At 38.9% G+C, this 18,293-nt stretch overlaps 1 protein-coding gene across 16 annotated transcripts in view; it reads right to left on the bottom strand.

The window, feature by feature from the left end:
• PATJ (PATJ crumbs cell polarity complex component) overlaps positions 1–17,414 on the bottom strand; it is a 343,677-nt gene extending 326,263 nt beyond the window's left edge. For 15 of the 16 annotated variants that reach the window (XM_057543576.1, XM_057543586.1, XM_057543555.1 and 12 more), the window contains exons 1-5: positions 17,264–17,414; positions 5,367–5,423; positions 5,102–5,268; positions 3,256–3,450; positions 1,786–1,925 (exon numbers count right to left, since the gene is read on the bottom strand). In XM_057543576.1, coding sequence (XP_057399559.1) covers positions 1,786–1,925; positions 3,256–3,450; positions 5,102–5,268; positions 5,367–5,388 — 524 coding nt within the window. In that variant the 5' untranslated portion in view covers positions 5,389–5,423; positions 17,264–17,414. Of the gene's footprint in view, positions 1–1,785; positions 1,926–3,255; positions 3,451–5,101; positions 5,269–5,366; positions 5,424–16,297; positions 16,383–17,263 lie in introns of those variants that run through there. The other variant, XM_057543563.1, reaches the window with a different exon arrangement.
• Positions 17,415–18,293: the final 879 nt, after the last annotated feature.

Here is an 18,293-nt window from a genome sequence, read left to right as displayed (position 1 = left end):
CCACTGCCTATGGGAAGCCACCTGACTCCTTAACCTTGGGCAAGGATCTTTACATACTCAGATATGAAACTCCTCTTTTTGGAAGTGCTCATCTCAATTTGTACTTACAGAACTATTAGTACAGAGTAACTGAGATATAAGAATGGACCACAAGAAGGTTGAAACGTTGAAAATACACTAAAAACTACTGAAGTGTACACCTGAAAATGGTGACATTTATGTCATGTGAATTATATCTCAATAATGATTTTTAAGTTAAAAAAATTAAAAAGAAAATTTGGGCCAATCAAAGTTAAATAGGCGTTATGTCAAGGGACTGCATAGTATTAAAGAAGCTAATATTAAGTGACTCTAAGTCCAGGTTTACCCTGATTGTCTAGGTTTGCCAGAATAGCCCTAGTTTATACCTGCGGTCTTAGTGTCATTACTAATGGCACACCCTCTCACCCCCAAAACTGTCCCAACTTGGACAATAAATTATATGATTACCCTAAGTATGTATAACCAATCTCCAAGAACAGGAGTTGCTCAAATATAGTTGACCATTGCTATGGCTCCTCAGAACAAACTTGAGGAAATGCTACATTAGACGGTAGAATAACACAAAGTCATAGAAATCCATTATTTCTGAACTTTCAGTTGGGGAGACTATAACTCTGATCCCCAAGAATGGATAATGTGAATTCAAAAATATATTATTAACTGAGAAATTTTTTGTAATAGTTATGCTACTGCTGCTAGTTTTCTAACAGGCAACAGTAATATAATGAATACTGTGCTTTTTAAATGAGTAATAAACTAAAGATCTGAAATCAAATAGAAACAAAATACAAGTCTTGCACACAACCCTTAAAAAAATACAGCCCAGGCACAAGTGCAGTGGGCTGGGGGTGGGGGTGAGGGGGTGGGCGTGTCACACAGACTTGAGAGGGATTTTCACTGACAATAAGTGAAATAATCAACAGTGTGTTATGACCACCAAAAAAGCTGTTGTAATATCAAGTTTAATAAACAATATAGGACTTCCCTGGTGGCGCAGTGATGAAGAATCCGCCTGCCAATGCAAGGGACGTGGGTTCGAGCCCTAGCCCGGGAAGATCCCACATTCTGCGGAGCAACTAAGCCCGTGCGCCACAACTACTGAGCCTGCGCACCACAACTACTGAAACCCGCGGGCCTAGAGCCCATGCTCCGCAACAAGAGAAGCCACCACAATGAGAAGTCCGCACACTGCAATGAAGAGCAGCCCCCACTTGCTGCAACTGGAGAAAGCCCGTGTGCAGCAATGAAGACCCAACACAGCCAAAAATAAATAATAAATAAATTTAAAAAAAATTTTTTTAATAAATAAATAAATAAACAATATAGTATGCAGAATGTGAATTTCAATATGCCTATCTTATTGATCAGACCATAGCTAAAATATCATGTTCAATTGTGAGAGTGTGTGATGGAGTAGAAAGAACACTAGCTTTGCCATTGGACAGTCTTGGAATCACATCATGGTTCCAGCAGTAATAGCTCTGTGACTATAGGTAAACCATTGAAACTCTGAAACTCAGCATTCTCATCTATAAAATGGACTAATGATACTACTAGCTAGACTGCTGCCACAAGTATATGTGAGAATACCTGCAAAAGGCCTAAAAACTGCATAGGAAGAGAAAATGTTAGCTGCTATTGTTAACTGTTTTGTATGACTTGTTTCTTATTCTCTTTATAATAATGTTTTCAGAATTGTCAGAAAAAAAATTAGCAAAACACAAAATGAACATCCTTCCTCACCTGCTAGCTATACTCCCTGGCTGCACTTCCTTCACGAAAATGTCGACTTCTCCCAGATTTTGACCTCTGAAGGCCACCACACTGAATCCAAGGCCTCCAGTTGAGGGCCGTTCTATATCTATATATTCAATTTGCCGGCCCTAATGAAGGGGGATTTAAAAAAAAAAAAAAAAAAAAAGTCAGTGAAGTTTACATTTAACCAACATACCGTTTCCGAAGAACTGAAGTTTCTATTTGTGAATAGCCCCAAAATAACTTCTCCTAAGTCATTTCTAGAAAACCAAATAAACTCAGCATTTCAGTAATAAATTATTTATGGAAATCCTCTCACTTGATTATTTTCAGGAGAACACAAGAGGACATGGGCAGTGTTCTGCAACCTCAGGGAATTGGAGAGGTATTTTCACACTTCATTCACAGTATGAGATGAATTCCTAGCTGGATGAAAATTCCTGAGAGAAATATCTTTTCCCACAGTAAATTCTAAATTACTTTGTACACAGAATTTCTCAAATTCTCTTGAAGCAAAATAAATTTTTAAATGAGGAAAATAAATTAGATTTATCAAAAATGTACTAGTGTTGAGCCCTAAGTCAGAAGAAGCTGCATTTTTTAGGGTTCTGTTTTTAATTCTATCATGATAAATTAATATTCCATTTTATTAGGTTAATTCAAAAGATTATGGAAAGGCCACCATTCAAATGGGTTTACCTGTGACAAACAAGTATTTTATTACTTTGGCTAATAATTGCACTTATGACATGAAAACATCATAAATGTAATCAACTAATAAAAGCATCACATAAAAATAATTATGAGTCAAATTAAGGGTATAGAGCAGTAAGATCAAACAAGGAATTAGGTATAGAACATTATTTAACTATTACACCTTAAACAGATTCTTTTTAACTTTCAAACTCAAGTTTCATTTTTTAGAATACTTGTTAGAAGGTATGGTGAACAAACAGAAAACTAACATCCAAAAATTCAACTGTCTATTATTTAATTTTTAATAGGTATTAAGAATAAAATGGATTACTCTTTCAAATGTTTCCCTAGATTTTCCAAATTATGTTAGTTCTAACTCCCATTAATTCTTTTTTACATAAAATTTAAAATAGTTTCAAAGGAGTTACATCACTTCTGGTAGACATATTAATTTTCCTCCTATGAGCAAAACCATAAGAATCTTTTTCCTTACAAGTGTACAGATGTGTCAAATTGGAGTCAGTGTCTTGAAAACTCTCCTCACCACACACATGGATATTTTCCTTATGTAATTTTAAACAAATAAATTTCCAACACACATATTAGAAAATAGTATCAATTCCTCCTAACAATATAAAACCACAAGCAAACAAAACACAGACTAACACATTTTAAAGGCAAAAAGAGTGAGTGTAGGTTTCTTTTTTAACCTATAATAGGAGAAATAAAACTAAATATTCCCATGACAAGATATAACTTTACCTGAGCCATCTGTTGCATGACTGAGTTAAAATCTTCATTTCCCAACTTTGGGGTCCAAGGAAACAACCCAGATACAGTCAAGTTATTAGAGGACCTATGGGCATTCCCATTAGTAATGGTACCATCCGTGAACACCAGTAAACCTTTCCTAGAAAAATCAAAGTTGGCTGAACAATCTGAGGGTAGATGGCTGAGCTGTTGGAGAAAAAAAAAAGAGAGAGAAAATTATCAACAGAAACCTACAGACAAAAAATATTTCTATTTATTAAATATTATTTTTGTCCATCACATGAATAATGGCACGCTAAATACATACACACGAAAGAAATAAGATACAGATACATGAATCTGGGTTTATAAGGCTATAAATTTTTTATTTAGTATTACACAAAATGTTTAATTTGTTCTCATTTCCTGCCTTCTACGATTACCTCAAGTTAATAGCATGTTCAACAGCTTATTACACTTCAAATACACAGACACATTCAGTCATATAAACATGCATGTAAGACACTGAGCCCTTTTGCACTTATCTATACATTTCCATGTGGAGAGGCACAAAAGATCTGCAGGTGGTATATAACAAAAATAACTCAGTATTTATTAAGTGCTCGCTATAAGCAAAGGACTATACCAAAACTCTTACGTAATATCTCATTTAATCCTTACAATAGCCCTAGGAGATATCCTTATTTCTTTTTGTGAACATAAGAACTGAGGCACACAGGGATTAAGTAACTTGCCCAAGATTAGTAGCAGATGAATTTCAGAGTCACTTAAACACTAATTTAAAAAAAACAAATTTTGGGAGAATCCAGTAATTATGGAAAAAGGAAAACAGAAGTTAATTTTTTAAATATCATTGGCTGAAATGAGTGTCAACACAATGGAACAAAGGTAACATCAAGAACAAATGTCAACAGGACTTCATAGAAAAAATCAACACCCGTAGAAACTCTACGAAAACAACGACAGGAAAAAAATCACGGGGATTTCAGAGTTGAATGAATACAATATGATTATTTATATAACAACTGCAAACTATATAAATATAAAAGATTGTTATTATGATGAAGAGGCTGGTTAAGTCCACTCTTAGTCCAGTAACAGTGATTGATTTGTAGTGGTCTTTCCCAATTTCTATTCCTACCAACAGCATTCACTGCTGTGATGTACTCATTCCATGATCAGAGAATACAGAAATCTAACCTTCAATATGGGGAGTGCTAAAATTCTGGTATAAATTTTGATCTAAAGACAGAAATTCACAGTAAGACATATGTGCAGAATTTAATCCTTAGTTATACAAAAATCACTTGCTAAATACTTATGGATAGGCATTTTGGTTTATCAGCAAAAAGCATTTTTTTCCAAATTTTAATTTTCACATAACAACTCTGCTACATTATCTTCAATTACACTTAAAATTCTGCCCAAATTTAATCTATAAGATAGCTACTATTCAAGTTCAGCTTCTAGAATAGATGATTTAAAATCAATTTGCCATCCCTGACCCCAAAAGAGAACAACCAAGAGGACAGTTAAAACTCTTAATTTACGTCACTCTAAGCAGAGGTGCTATGAGTCCTGTAATTTTGAAGAAAATGTTGAGAATTCTCAAAGCATCTGACCTTTACATAAATAAGTACAAAAACCATATTCCAAAGCCAAACACAAAATTTATTACCAAAATTTTTAAACTATCCATGCCAATGCAACCCACAGGTCACAAGTCCCAATACAGTCTCTTTGCTGAATTAAGAGTAGACAGTTTGCACCTATCTCCTTCTATATTTCTTTGCTGGTTTGAATATATCAACATGTAAAACCCTGATGGGTAACTTACTTGCCCCTTCAGTTGCTTGATGGACTGTTGAAGAGTGAGTATCTGGTTGAAAAGAGGGCTCTTTAGTGTCTCATAAAACATAGAGAGCTTCTCATTCTGCGAAGTGTCACCCTTCTCCTGCAATTTTATTTTCAAGCGATCAAGAACTTGCAGGACCTGCAATTTATCTTGTTTGAAGAAGGATAATAAGAGTACAAGTTAAATCCCATCTTATATTCCACTTTTGAATAATTAATTTAGTGGTAGAAGTATATATCTAGTTTACCTGTAGCAAGATTTTCAGGCATTTTGAATTATTGTCTTCAATCACTTTTAAAGAAACCTAAAGAAAAAATTTTAAATAAAAAAAGATTTACCATTAGTGTATACAAGTCTATAGCCCTATAGAAAAATTAAAGAAAACCTCAGGAACATTCTCCATCAAAAGACTTCACTCAGGGCTTCCCTGGCGGCACAGTGGTTAAGAATCCGCCTGCCAATACAGGGCACACGGGTTCGAGCCCTGGTCCGGGAAGATCCCACATGCCGCGGAGCAACTAAGCCTGTGCGCCACAACTACTGAGCCTACACTCTAGAGCCTGTGAGCCACAACTACTGAAGCCCATGTGCTGCAACTACTGAAGCCCGTGCGCCTAGAGCCCGTGCTCTGCAACAAGAGAAGCCACTGCAGTGAGAAGCCCCTGTACCACAACAAAGAGTTGCCTCCGCTCACTGCAACCAGAGAAAGCCTGGGCACAGCAACGAGGACCCAACGCAGCCACCCAAAAAAAAAAAAAAAACAAGAAACTTCATTCAGGAAATTCAGATTAAAAGCCACTACGCAGCCACTAAGATGGCTAAAAACCAAAACAACAGATAATACTAAGCATTGACAAAGATGTGAAGCAACTGGAACTCTGATACGTTGCTAGTAGGAATGTAAAATGGCACAAACACTTTGAATAATTGTTTGGCAGTTTTTTGAAAGTTAAAACTACACTTACTATATGATCCAGCACTTCCACTCCTAAATACTTACCCAAGAGAAATGAAAATGTATGCCTGCAAAAGACTTATAAAAGAATGTTCAGGGAATTCCCTGGAGGTCCAGTGGTTAGGACTCGGCACTTTCACTGCCGAGGGCCTGAGTCCAATCTCTGGTCAGGGAACTAAGATCCAGTAAGCCACAGGGTTTGGCCAAAAAAACAAAAGGAACAAAAAAAAAACAAAAAAGAATGTTCACAGAATTTTTATTTATAAAAGCCCAAACTAGAAAAACCCAAATGTCTAATAATAGATGAATGGATAAATCAGTTATGGTATGTAAGCATAATAAAATACCCAGAAATAAAAAGGGAAAACATTACTGACACACAGAACATGGGTGACTCTCAAAAACAGTATGTTGAGGGAAAGAAAACAGACAAAATGGATGTAAGTTGTATGATTCCATTCATATGAAGTTGAATCTACAGTTATAGATTAGTTTACCTGGGCAGGGTGGAAAGGAGTTGACTGGGAAGACATTTGAGGGAGATTTTTGGGGGGTGATGGGAATGTTATGTTTTGAAAGGAGAATTGTTTACACAGCTGTATACATTTGTCAAACGTCATTGAACTACATATATTTAATTTTTTATCGTATGTAAGTTATACTTTAATAAAGTTAATTTTTTTTAAAAAAGACTCTAGACTGCCGCGGAGCAACTAAGCCTGTGCACCACAATGACTGAGCCTGCACTCTAGAGCCCGCAAGCCACAACTATTGAAGCCCGTGCGCCTAGAGCCCATGCTCCACAACAAGAGAAGCAACCACAATGAGAAGCCTGCGCACCACAACGAAGAGTAGCCCCCGCTCGCCGCAACTAGAGAAAGCCCATGCGCAGCAATGAAGACCCACCCAAGGCAGCCAAAAATAAAAATAAATTTATAAAAAAAAAAAAAAAAGACTCTAGACTGGAAAGGAATAAAAGGAACAAAAAAGGGATACAAGGGATCAAGAAGATATTAGAGAGATTAGGGGAAAAAACCCTCAAACTAGTCATCTGAGAGAGTCTCCAAAAGGTAATCCCAATATGGCATTTTCCATGGATAATTTTTTTTTTAATTCCAGTGATTTGCTGAAAACTAGCCTAACATGTAATCAAAACTCAAAATGCTGGGACTTCCCTGGTGGCGCAGTGGTTAAGAATCCACCTGCCGGGCTTCCCTGGTGGCGCAGTGGTTGAGAATCTGCCTGCCAATGCAGGGGACACGGTTTCGAGCCCTGGTCTGGGAAGATCTCACATGCCGCGGAGCGACTAGGCCCGTGAGCCACAATTACTGAGCCTGCGCGTCTGGAGCCTGTGCTCCACAACAAGAGAGGCCGCGATAGTGAGAGGCCCGCCCACCGCGATGAGGAGTGGCCCCCGCTTGCCACAACTAGAGAAAGCCCTCGCACAGAAACGAAGACCCAAACACAGCCATAAATAAATTAAAAAAAAAAAAAAAAAAGAATCCACCTGCCAATGCAGGGGACACAGGTTCAAGCCCTGGTCCGGGAAGACCCCACATGCCACGGAGCAACTAAGCCCGTGCGCCACAACTGCTGAGCCTGCACTCGAGCTCGCATGCCTAGAGCCCGTGCTCCACAACAAGAGAAGCCACCGCAATGAGAAGCCTGCGCACCACAATGAAGAGTAGCCCCTGCTCGCCACAACTAAAGCTTGCATGCAGCAACAAAGACCCAACACAGCCAAAAATATATAAATAAATAAATTCATTTAAAAAAACCCTCAAAAAGCTAGCAAACCCTTTGCTGTGTCAAAACTGGCACTTTCACAGTGGTCATTTTCACTAGTGGTACACTGTTATAATAAACCATCTAAGAAATATGAGCACTATACAGTCAAAATGTTCTTGCATCATCCCTGGATACAGTTGCTAAACACAATCTTTATCTTCTAATTCAAGGTCATTAAGTAAGAAAGCATATTAAAAACCAGTAAGGAATGCCTTTGGCGTTGATAAAAGGTTCATGTATTCCATCAAAATATTCACGGGATTCCATGAGAACTACCAAAAGAACTGCTGAATAGAGCATCACAGAAACACTTCTGACGTGCTCAGCATCTCAACTGTGAAACCCTTAAAACCACCCATTGACAGGTAACTGTGAATAACGGAAGGGCAGTCACAATGGCACTGTCCTTTTCTGTAGCAGCACTAGCCTAAAAGGACTGACAAGAGCAGTTTTGTGATCATTAATACATCAGCCTCTCTAAATCAAAGAAGGTAAGCTAAAACTATGAGGTGCTATTTTTTATTGTTAGATTGGCATTTTTTTCTAATAATAGACTGTATTCCAGATATCACAGAAAAACAGGTGGGAATATAAACTTGCACATTCTTTTAGGAGAGCAACTGAGCAATACCTATCAATATATTAAATTTATATTCTCTTCTAGCCAGAATCTCTCTTCTGAGTGTCTCTCCTAAAGAAGTATTTGCAAAAAGGCACACAGATGTGTGTACAAGCATATTTACTGCATTGTTTTTAATAACAAAACTCCTAGAAAAATTCAACTATCAAACGTAATCAGCCATTAAAATAATAAAGTTGGTCAGAAAGTACTGAAACAGGAATGGGTAGGAAACGGTTAACAGCAAGCCTGTGGCTCAATCCTTCAGCTGGGGATTCCCAGCTTGATACCAGACCTCCATGCAAACAAGCTAAAGGTTTTTAATAGATAACAGAGTCCTCATTTTAAAATGTCAGGAAATACCTGATCTATCTTAATTGCTTTTGTAAATAATCTGAGAACATATGGATTTATAGAGCTTGGCTGGCTGGAACATGGGAGGTAATCACAAAGACATTTTCTATTTGGGTAACTAATGGAGTACAAACCTTGGGATTCCCCAAACAGAAGAGGCTTCCTTTAAGAAAATGTTTCTGTATATATTGTTCACAACTTGTCTGATAACCCAAAACAAACAAACAAAAATGTGTCCCAAGGTTGAATTTTGCTCCTGTAAACACACTAAAAATCACAGTAAAAGTCTGTTATGAATATGTGTATAAGTGACGTCACGTCAGTCTATATATAAGTAGGTATTTTAAGCATGCTGATAATATGTCCTAATATGAGAAAGTGACATTCTTTGGAAGCTGTGTCTACTGGCTGGGGGCCCCTCCGGCAAGGAATGTTGGTGCCTAGCTCCTGTGTTAGCCTCCTGCCTGTAACATTCAAGTCATGACTAAGGATGGTGTCGGGTAAGATCTCTCATTTACAGGAGGATGCTTTGGCAATTCAAACCTTTGTGTTAATACAGGGACATTATCTAATATATACAACCCAACAGGGAAGACAGCAAGTTTCAGGATATATGCATTATTTGCCCCTTTTTGTAAGGAAAAAAAATACGTATTTGTGGGTGCATAGGTTTCTAGATTTAGAAAGATAGTCAATTTAATAATACTGCTAACTTACAGGAAGGAAAAGTGGGGATGGGGACATAAAAAATTAGAGTTTTACTTTGTAGATACTGGTGTTGTTTGAATTTTATTTAAAAAGCATGTATTATGTTTATAACTTGAAAGGTAAAAGGGACAAAAAGATAATGGCTAAGATGGCCTAATGAGAGAGCAAGACAGATACACAGCAAGATAATGACAACACAATAGGATAATTATATTGTAAGGCACATATATACAATGGCAAAGGTGTGTACCATGTGCTCAGAGAAATCATAAAAGCAGAGTGACTCCCCGGCCTGGGGAAGTTTGGGAATGCTGGAATGAGAACACAGTAGAGACCTCTCTCGTAAAAGATAAAAGAATGGAGTGTAAAAGCAGAGTGACCATTTGGCCTCATTTGCCTAAAATAGTCTCAGATTACCCAGCATCATTATTAATAGTGGTCCACTTCACTCTCAAAGTGTTCTAGTTTGAATGACATACAGGGCTGCCCTAAGTTAGTGCTTCTCAAATTTTAGTGTGCATCAGAATCACCTTGAGGGCTTGCTAAAACACAAATTGCAGGGCCCACCCCCAATGTTTCTGATTCTGTACGTCTAAGGTGAACCCTGAGAACCTCGTCTCTAACAAAGTTCCCCTGTGATCCCGGTGCAGCTAGTCTAGAGACCACAATTTGAGAACTGCTGCATAAAGGTGTAAAAGTGCACGACTGTCAGTGAAACTAGTAACTAGCTCTAAATGAACTGTTCTAAGGTCTCTAAAAGCAACAGAAAGGGCAAAAAAGTAATTTAGACCAGTGTTACTACAAGTGTGGACTGTGGATTGATGCTTGACCCACACAGAGGTAAGTACCAAAACTGGGAATAAGCATTTAGAAATCGTGGAATGCGGCAGAGTCATGTAGATCTATTAAATTTAGTAATACAAAACACAACTTACATTGTACTTATTTTTGTAATTTCATTTCTCCAACAATTCATTTTTCTAATAATTTTATAAAAATGTCAGTCTTTGAAAGACTGAGGGAGGGGAACCATAATCTTTTACCACCGATAGTTTGAGAAACACTGGTTTAGATAGACTATTTTGAGAGGGTTCTTATAAATAACGCTAAGTAGACTGGTCTTTATCCTGTAAGCAGCAGGAAGTAATCAAAGGCTTTTAAGTAGGGAAGTATTGAGTCCAGATTTCTATTTAAAAAGGTGATTCTGGTAACAGGATAGATTAGTGGTCTTCAAACATTTTTAAACACACATTCCTATCAATAAAAATGTATGTTGACCACTCACCTTGTTTTTTATAATTATAAACATATTAATATATTTATATGTCATATGTGTTTTAAAACATATATAAAATAGAAACATCATGAGAGTAAGGTAAAAACTAAAAAGCAAGATTTTATTGTCATTCTCCTACTCTCCCAGTAGATTGCCCTGCACATTTTGGAAACCATGGTAGTAGATGTCTCTCGGTAAGGGTTAAGGTTAGCAACCGGTTGGCCATCCAACCCTATGACTCATATTTAATAAAAGCTAAACTATGTTCACAAAGCAGGCCTGGAAAAGTACTACAATTTCATGGCGTTGGGTAATATATAGGGAAGGGCACTAAGGCCTTCAGAGTATATGAGGACAGAAGAAGAAATGCAATTAACTCTATAGCTGAACATCCAGGAAGTCGCACGTACACTAAATGGAACCTATGATTCACTCATTTTATGGTCATAGGAAATCTTCAACCAAACAATTTTGACCTGTTTGGCCTGGCTAAGAAACAAACAGGGCTTACAGCAAGGAATTTCAAGTTTGTTTAAACATGGTAAAGCTGAGTCTACCTTGTCATAGATAGGCTACCTACAATCAGTCAGAGCCTAGACATTAAAGTGCCACAGTGTGCCGCTGTCCTCATAGTTGCACAGCCTCCAGAGAACCAGTAGTTTATTATGTTTAACAGCTTCCACTCCATCACTGATCAAGAGAGTTTGTGCCATGAATTTTTCATGTCTGGTTCACTGTGGTATTTGATTGAAGGAAATTATTATAATATTGTGGCTTTTAAAAAATACCCATGCCCTTAGCCATCACCAATTAATGCAATATTTGAGAAAAGCTGATGCAGAGTTAGAAACTTAATTTGATTCAAATTTCTAGGTGGAGGAAACTTATTGAAAAGATTTATTAACCTCCTCAGTTCAAGAATGTAGGCCAATTAAGGACCCTGAGAAACACTCTTCTGACTCTCAGTAGCACACAAAAATGTAACTCCCTAAGACATCTTATGTTTCTTTCCTGAACTGAACAAGATACCTTATACCTTGAAAATTTGGTTTAACAAGACATCTTATACTTCTATCTTAAAAAATTGAGAGAAAAGATTACTGGCAATCTGTTTGGGGAAGTACAGGTAGTCAGCCTGTAACTGCAGGTGTGAATTGGACAGATCACAATTAGACTGCATGTAACTCCTCAATGGCAATTCCCCAGAGCTCAAGGGAACTAGGGACTCTGAACAATCTAAATGCTATTAACTGTAGATGAAGTCATGATTTCAGAAGTTATTCAAAAACTGAAGTCTATGAACAACTTTAAATTTCTTTTGCTTCCTTTGGAGTGCAAAGCTCAGATTGTGTTTAGTTACCATGGCTTTGTCCTCAAAGCTCAGCATTTATGAGGTACTGATTAAATGGAACACAAACCCACCTGGCCAGAGAGTAATGGCGGCTCTTCACTCAAACTACACATAAACACATCTGCTGTCATCCTAATGTATAGTCAAGACAGGTGTCCTGGCCTTGTGTCCCTATCAAATGGCAAGGCCTTTTCTAAATCCCTTAGATGTAAAAAATACTATATTTTTGGCTGCTGCCAAAACACTGTACTCCTGGAATTTTGGAAAAAGATATATATAAATTCCAAAACCATCCTGATATTTTGGGGCCATGTGCCTAAGCCATAGGCAACTTTTAAGTCCACTTAATGTTGGATATTTAGGACATCAAAGCTGAAATATACCATGTTAAACTCAGAATCAGAACTGAAAATTGAGTCACTTCATCAGAATAATCCAATTAGCTATATACTAATTTTTCTCATTGAACTATTCAAAGTTAACCAATGCATATCAGTTTCTGCCTGTAACTTGGCCACTGTGTATGAACAAAGTTAAACTGTTTTCTGATATGCTCTTGTATTCCTGTTGGTGGCAGTTTTCTCCAATGATCAGGAAAAAATACAAATCTGGGCAATTTTCACACTTAGGGATCTCTGATGTGTAGCCAGTCACTCACTGAAAGAACCAGGCATTCATGCTCCTCACTAATGATTAGTTTCCACCTCAGATATTCTGTTCAATTCTCCCCACATTGCAGACTGTGTGCCCTTAGCTTCTCTCCAGAGATAGAGTCATGCCACTTTTGGCATGCTTGTGATATTCAAAACAATCCTAACAAATTGCAAACTAGGCCAAACTATGCTTTGGACACCCTTCCCACTAATGTTCACCATTCTTCCTTCTCTTGGTCTTTTCCCAAAATCCATTTTATCTGTCACTAATTCAAGTAACTAGTTTTTTGGTGTCTACTGTGAGCATTGCAGAATCATTCTGTACAATATCTCATTTATCTTCTTAACAAATGTATAATCTCCATTTCACAAATGCACTAAACTTCTTACAATTTCAAAAAAACAAGGGGGAAAGCACTTTGAAAATGGTAATAACAGGAAGACAGTGCAACTGAGTGAAATTAATTTCACCTTGGGGGGAGGGACGGTCAACGGTTAAAGACATTTTTAGTAGGTAACTACTTTAAAAATGAGAGTCAGATATTACAAATTTTCAATAGAGAGGGAATGAATGTTTGTAAACCTGACTGTCAACATCTTCTTAACTCATCTTCCTCTTCTACCACACTCTGCCCTGGAGCTTCAAGTTCCAGAAAATAATAGGGAGAGGGACTGCCTTTCTCGAGGCAGAAGCCTTACCCAGCCCCAATTATCAAAGTCACGCCCATCAATTAAAGGCTAAAGCTAAATGAAAACAGGACAGTCCCTGAAAGGCTGCAGACCCGGGCTTCAAAGCTATCTACCAACCAGACACTGTGGGCACAGCATCAAAGCAAAGGACCAGTTTGGTTTTGTTCTTTTAAGAGTAAGATCAACATTAGAGAATGCTCATTTCACAGAGATTTTACTAACTTCATTCAATCACAAGGAAGCTTCACAAATGCATGCAATCAATATAGACAGAATCCAAATCTGAAATTCTTAAAACACACTATCTTTGCTTACAATATTATTGTTTGGCAGGTGTTTAAACTATATAAATGGTAATTATACTGTATATTTATCCTTCAGCAATTTTTTTTAACTCAACTTTACATTTTAAAGATTTAGTCATGATGACATACACAGCTAATCTCCTGTTGATGAGCATTTCCTATTGGTCACTAACACAAAAACGGGATTAGAACTAAATATCTACTTTGATAACCAACTTTTTTCCAGTTGGTTCAATAACCAATTCTCGAAATATGGGGGAATCTATAGCTTATGAGCTTTGAAATCATAGAGAGCTGGGTTCTACTCCTGGGACCAGCTCTGTGTTGTTGCAGTCAATTGTTTAAATCTCTCTATATTTTAGTTACCTCATTTATAAAATAGCTAATAAAAAATATTAAATGTTTACAGTTGAAAGGACTAAATAAGATATTATAAAGCAGCCTGGCACACAGTGAACATTCAATAAATGGTAGCTACTATTATCATTAATAACTCTTTTCAATCAAAATTATTTAAGATATTTGGGGGCTTCAAAAAAGCTAATAATTATTTTAGCTGAGATTTTTCCTTTGTAATCAATAGTGGTTGCTTCTCAAAAGACTGACCAACAAAAAATTCACCAGTGCAATGAATACAAGGGAGGTGGCAGTGGGGAGGCCTATAGCTGAGAGTTTTAAAAAAAAAAAATTGGTTTATAAATAGAAATGTAAGGGCTTCAGTAAACCAAACCCTCTTAAGGATAAACATACACTGAATCCTAACCCAGTGCTATTCAACAGAAATAAAATGTGAGCCACATATGTAATTTAAAATGTTTCTAGTAGCCACATGAAAAGTAAAAAGAAACAAGTAAAATTAATTTAAATAATATATTTTAATTACCCTTATATAAACTATCATTTCAATATGTAAGTAATATAAAAAATAACAAGGTATTTGGGTTTTTACACTAAATCTTCAAAATTTGATATGTATTTACATTTACAGCACATCTCAATCCCAACTAGCACTATTTCAAATGCCTAGTCACAGGGGCGACTGGCTAACCATGTTGACAGTGCAGTTTTAACCTAGGCCTTTTCAAAAAGAGCCCTGTACAGTGTTTTTAGCAAAGACTCCTGTTTATCAGCTAATGCAGCCTCTATACCTTTTATCAAAGTAACTATCAGTATGAGACCATTCCCAAATCTGAGTTCTTCCCAATAAAAAAAGCAAAGCTCCTTAGTTTTATCAGAATTAAACATCTCAGTGAACCAGCAAAAAGTGGGCAAAGAGTGGCTTACAGTTTACAAGACTCATCCTTGAACATTATTTCATTTTGACTTCCCCAAACTCAGTGAGGTAGATCATTTACAAATGGGAAACAAGAAGCAGAGTCAAGTGACTTGCCAAGAGTTACACAGTAGGTGGACCCAATCCCATGTCTCCAAACTCCACAGGCTACACAGTTGTACAAATGCAAAAAATAAGCAGGCTTTCCATCTTTTCTCTCCATTTGCACCAGAACCTAGAATGAACACTTTGAAAAAAGGCATCCAAGTCTACTAAAAAACATCAGAGTACGGGAAAAAAAACAGAGCAATGGTCAAGCGATCCCAAAAATTAAGGTAGAAGAGTCCTGTTTCCCAAAATTTTACTCTACTACCAAGGTGAGCAAAATCTTAAGTAAACAAATTAAACCCCACTTTAGTTTCCCCAAACTAATGTAATTTTGTTAAAGTTTAACAAAGCAAGGAAATTCAGACTGCTTGGTTGTTTAGTTTAAGGATAATTATTACGTGCTTTTAAATAAAAATGCACTTACAAGGATTACTGAATGCTGAGCCTCTGTCTCAATCACAAGGTTCTAAAAGTGAACTCAACATGGGAAAATATACAGGTTTTTCTTTTTAAGAATACTAACTGAAAGGCAAGATACCATAATTTTATTAGTGATTATTTTCAATGGTAGGTGGGTCTGGGTGTGCTTTTAGTTCCTTTTCTGGAAATTCTCTCCAATTTTTCTACAATGAATATATTAGTTTTATAGTTATAAAAAATATTAATACATGACTTGAACTTATTAAAGCATCTTTAAACACAAATGAGGGATTAATACAATTTACCTTCAACCTTAAACACAACTACTATTGATATACCAAGTTCACCTTATGTGACCGTTAATAGGACCTCAATTAGCAAAGGGCAAATGTCTTCAGAACTCAGTTTACAAATTCTATCTGTAAAGTACCTTCCAGCTCCGTTATTTATTAACTTTCTAATTATTTTAAATTTTGAACTCTCCTTATAAAGGTTGTTAGGGGCCTAGAAACGTCAAGCTCATTTTAGCTAAAAGCCCCGACCTCACCTTTTTCTGATGCTGCAAAATGAACCAATTTGAGTTTTTACCTCCATTCCTCCCTAGCTTTACTTTTAAAAAGTTATGCGCAAATGAATTGGCAACCAATAGGAGCTTAGACGGCCTAGAAGTAGTATTACCATCCTCGGTGTAACAGATTTTTCTTCTAGATCTCCAGAAGGCTTCTTCGTTCTTTCAAGAAACACTTGTTTAGTGCGCACCTACCCATGGCCAGACTCTCAATGCAGTTGAGAAGCAACCTAGGGAAATATTGTCCTTAAAGGCCACCCTCTCAATCGCGCAAACCAGTAAACAACTAATTCGAATTCAAAGTGATAAGAGCCATCTGGAGATAATGTCAAACTGCCAAGAGAACACTCCAGGGGGAGATTAATTCGGCCTGCTAGGTGTCCCAGGAGGGCTGAGGCGCTTTGGAGGGGGTGGGGGGAAAGGATTTGAAAACGCTTTCCTGAGCTTGACATAAAGCAGGAATCCAGCGATTTCCCCAAAGGAGCCAGAGCACTCTCCGCCTGGTCCTCCCCATCTATAAAGTGAGGCTAGCAGAGCCCAGGCCTGACCGTCGGCCTGGGAACTCGTCTACGTGACCTCCAGGCTCCCAGACGGGGTCGGGGCCAAGTGGCCCCTCAGCTGGGATCTGAGCACCCCCTCCTCCGGGACCCCGAACAGGCCACCACCTGTTCACTCCTTTCACCGTCACCAGTTGGGGAAAGACTCCGCCCAGCTCTAGGGGCGAAGCACAGGCACCCACTTGAGTGCAAAGTTTGATCCCGGCCACTCCCGGTACAGACCCGGGCCGAGATTTGAGTGCCGCCAGGGCCTGCCGGGGAGGGGCGGCTCCGCGGCCCGCGGCCTCCGGCAAGCCCTGCACCGAGGGGCGCGGACCACGGCGGGGTCACCGGGCCCGACGCAGACGAACGGCGCCCCGCACCCTCCGCGGGCCCGGCAGAGCGCCCGGCGGCGTCCTGGGTCTCCCGTGCCCACTCCTCCCGGAGGGCGGGCGGAGAGCGCGCCGGGGCAGCGGCGGAGGCTCCGGACGCGGGGCGAGGGATCCCCGCAGCGCAGCGCACGCCCGACCCCTGCTTTACCTGGTCCGGCGGCGGCGCCGGTGGGAGCCCGGAGCGGACGGGCGGACTCGGCGTCAGCCCTCCCTCACCTGGGCGGAAGTGAGAGGCCCACAAGGACCGCGCCTCACCTGGCAGGCCCTCCCCTCCCTCCTACCCTCTCCGCCTGGGCGGGGCGCCGAGGTGGCGCGGGAGGGGCGGGCGGGGGAGCCTGGGGCCGCGGGACGCCGACTCTGGCGGGGAACGCGGGGGCGGTGGGCTTCTCTACTTTCTGCAGGTAAAGTTCTACTGGGCGAGGGAGGGTTAAAGAGCCCGAAAAAGGTGGGATCTGAGGGCCAAGTGGGCAGACGAAAAGCCAAGTGGTGGGGAGATCCGGCTGGACAGGTGTAGGCTGGCTGGGCTGAGAGGAGACCTGAAATCATGGAAATTGAAGGAGGACATTGATGAAAGGATTTCGTCAAATCTGCTTGGTCCCTCTTTGTCCCTTACCTTTCCCGTTCTGTCATCCCTCCTTGTGTTGTCTTCATCCGCTGACCCCACATTAAATTCTAAGTATAACTGGGGGTTATTTTTTGCTCATTTAGTTGAGGAAAGGAAAGAAACCAATCTAGCAGTATTTGCCTGCGATATGCCGGGCGCTAGCTTATATACATTACCTCATTTGCCCTGTGAAAAAACCGATGAAGAAACTGCGCACCTACGGGTTAAGTAATTTGCCCAAAATTTGGGACCCAGATGGGATCTTCTCACTATAAGTCCAGTGTTGACTTCCCTATATGTTTTAACATTTTTGTTCTTGATATCATAACTTGACTTTGAGAAAGATTGTGTAGAACCTACAACAGCTTTATTCGACTCTCTCTAATGTAACTAACTAGAATTTTGATGATAGGCGTTTTATTTTGTCTAATACAGTCCACACATTAACGGTAAACAGAATCAATCTTCAGGTATGTGTTCATTAAATAAATCTAGTATTTGTTAAGCACTGTGATTGACTTTCTAAAATGTTAAATATGGGGGATACCTGTCCTCAAGGAAGATGGTATGTACA

The sequence above is a fragment of the Balaenoptera acutorostrata genome, chromosome 1 (assembly GCF_949987535.1).
Source record: "Balaenoptera acutorostrata chromosome 1, mBalAcu1.1, whole genome shotgun sequence".
NCBI lineage: Eukaryota > Metazoa > Chordata > Mammalia > Artiodactyla > Balaenopteridae > Balaenoptera > Balaenoptera acutorostrata.
The sequence above is the reverse complement of the archived record's forward strand: the minus strand, read 5'-3'. Positions and strand labels throughout refer to the sequence as shown.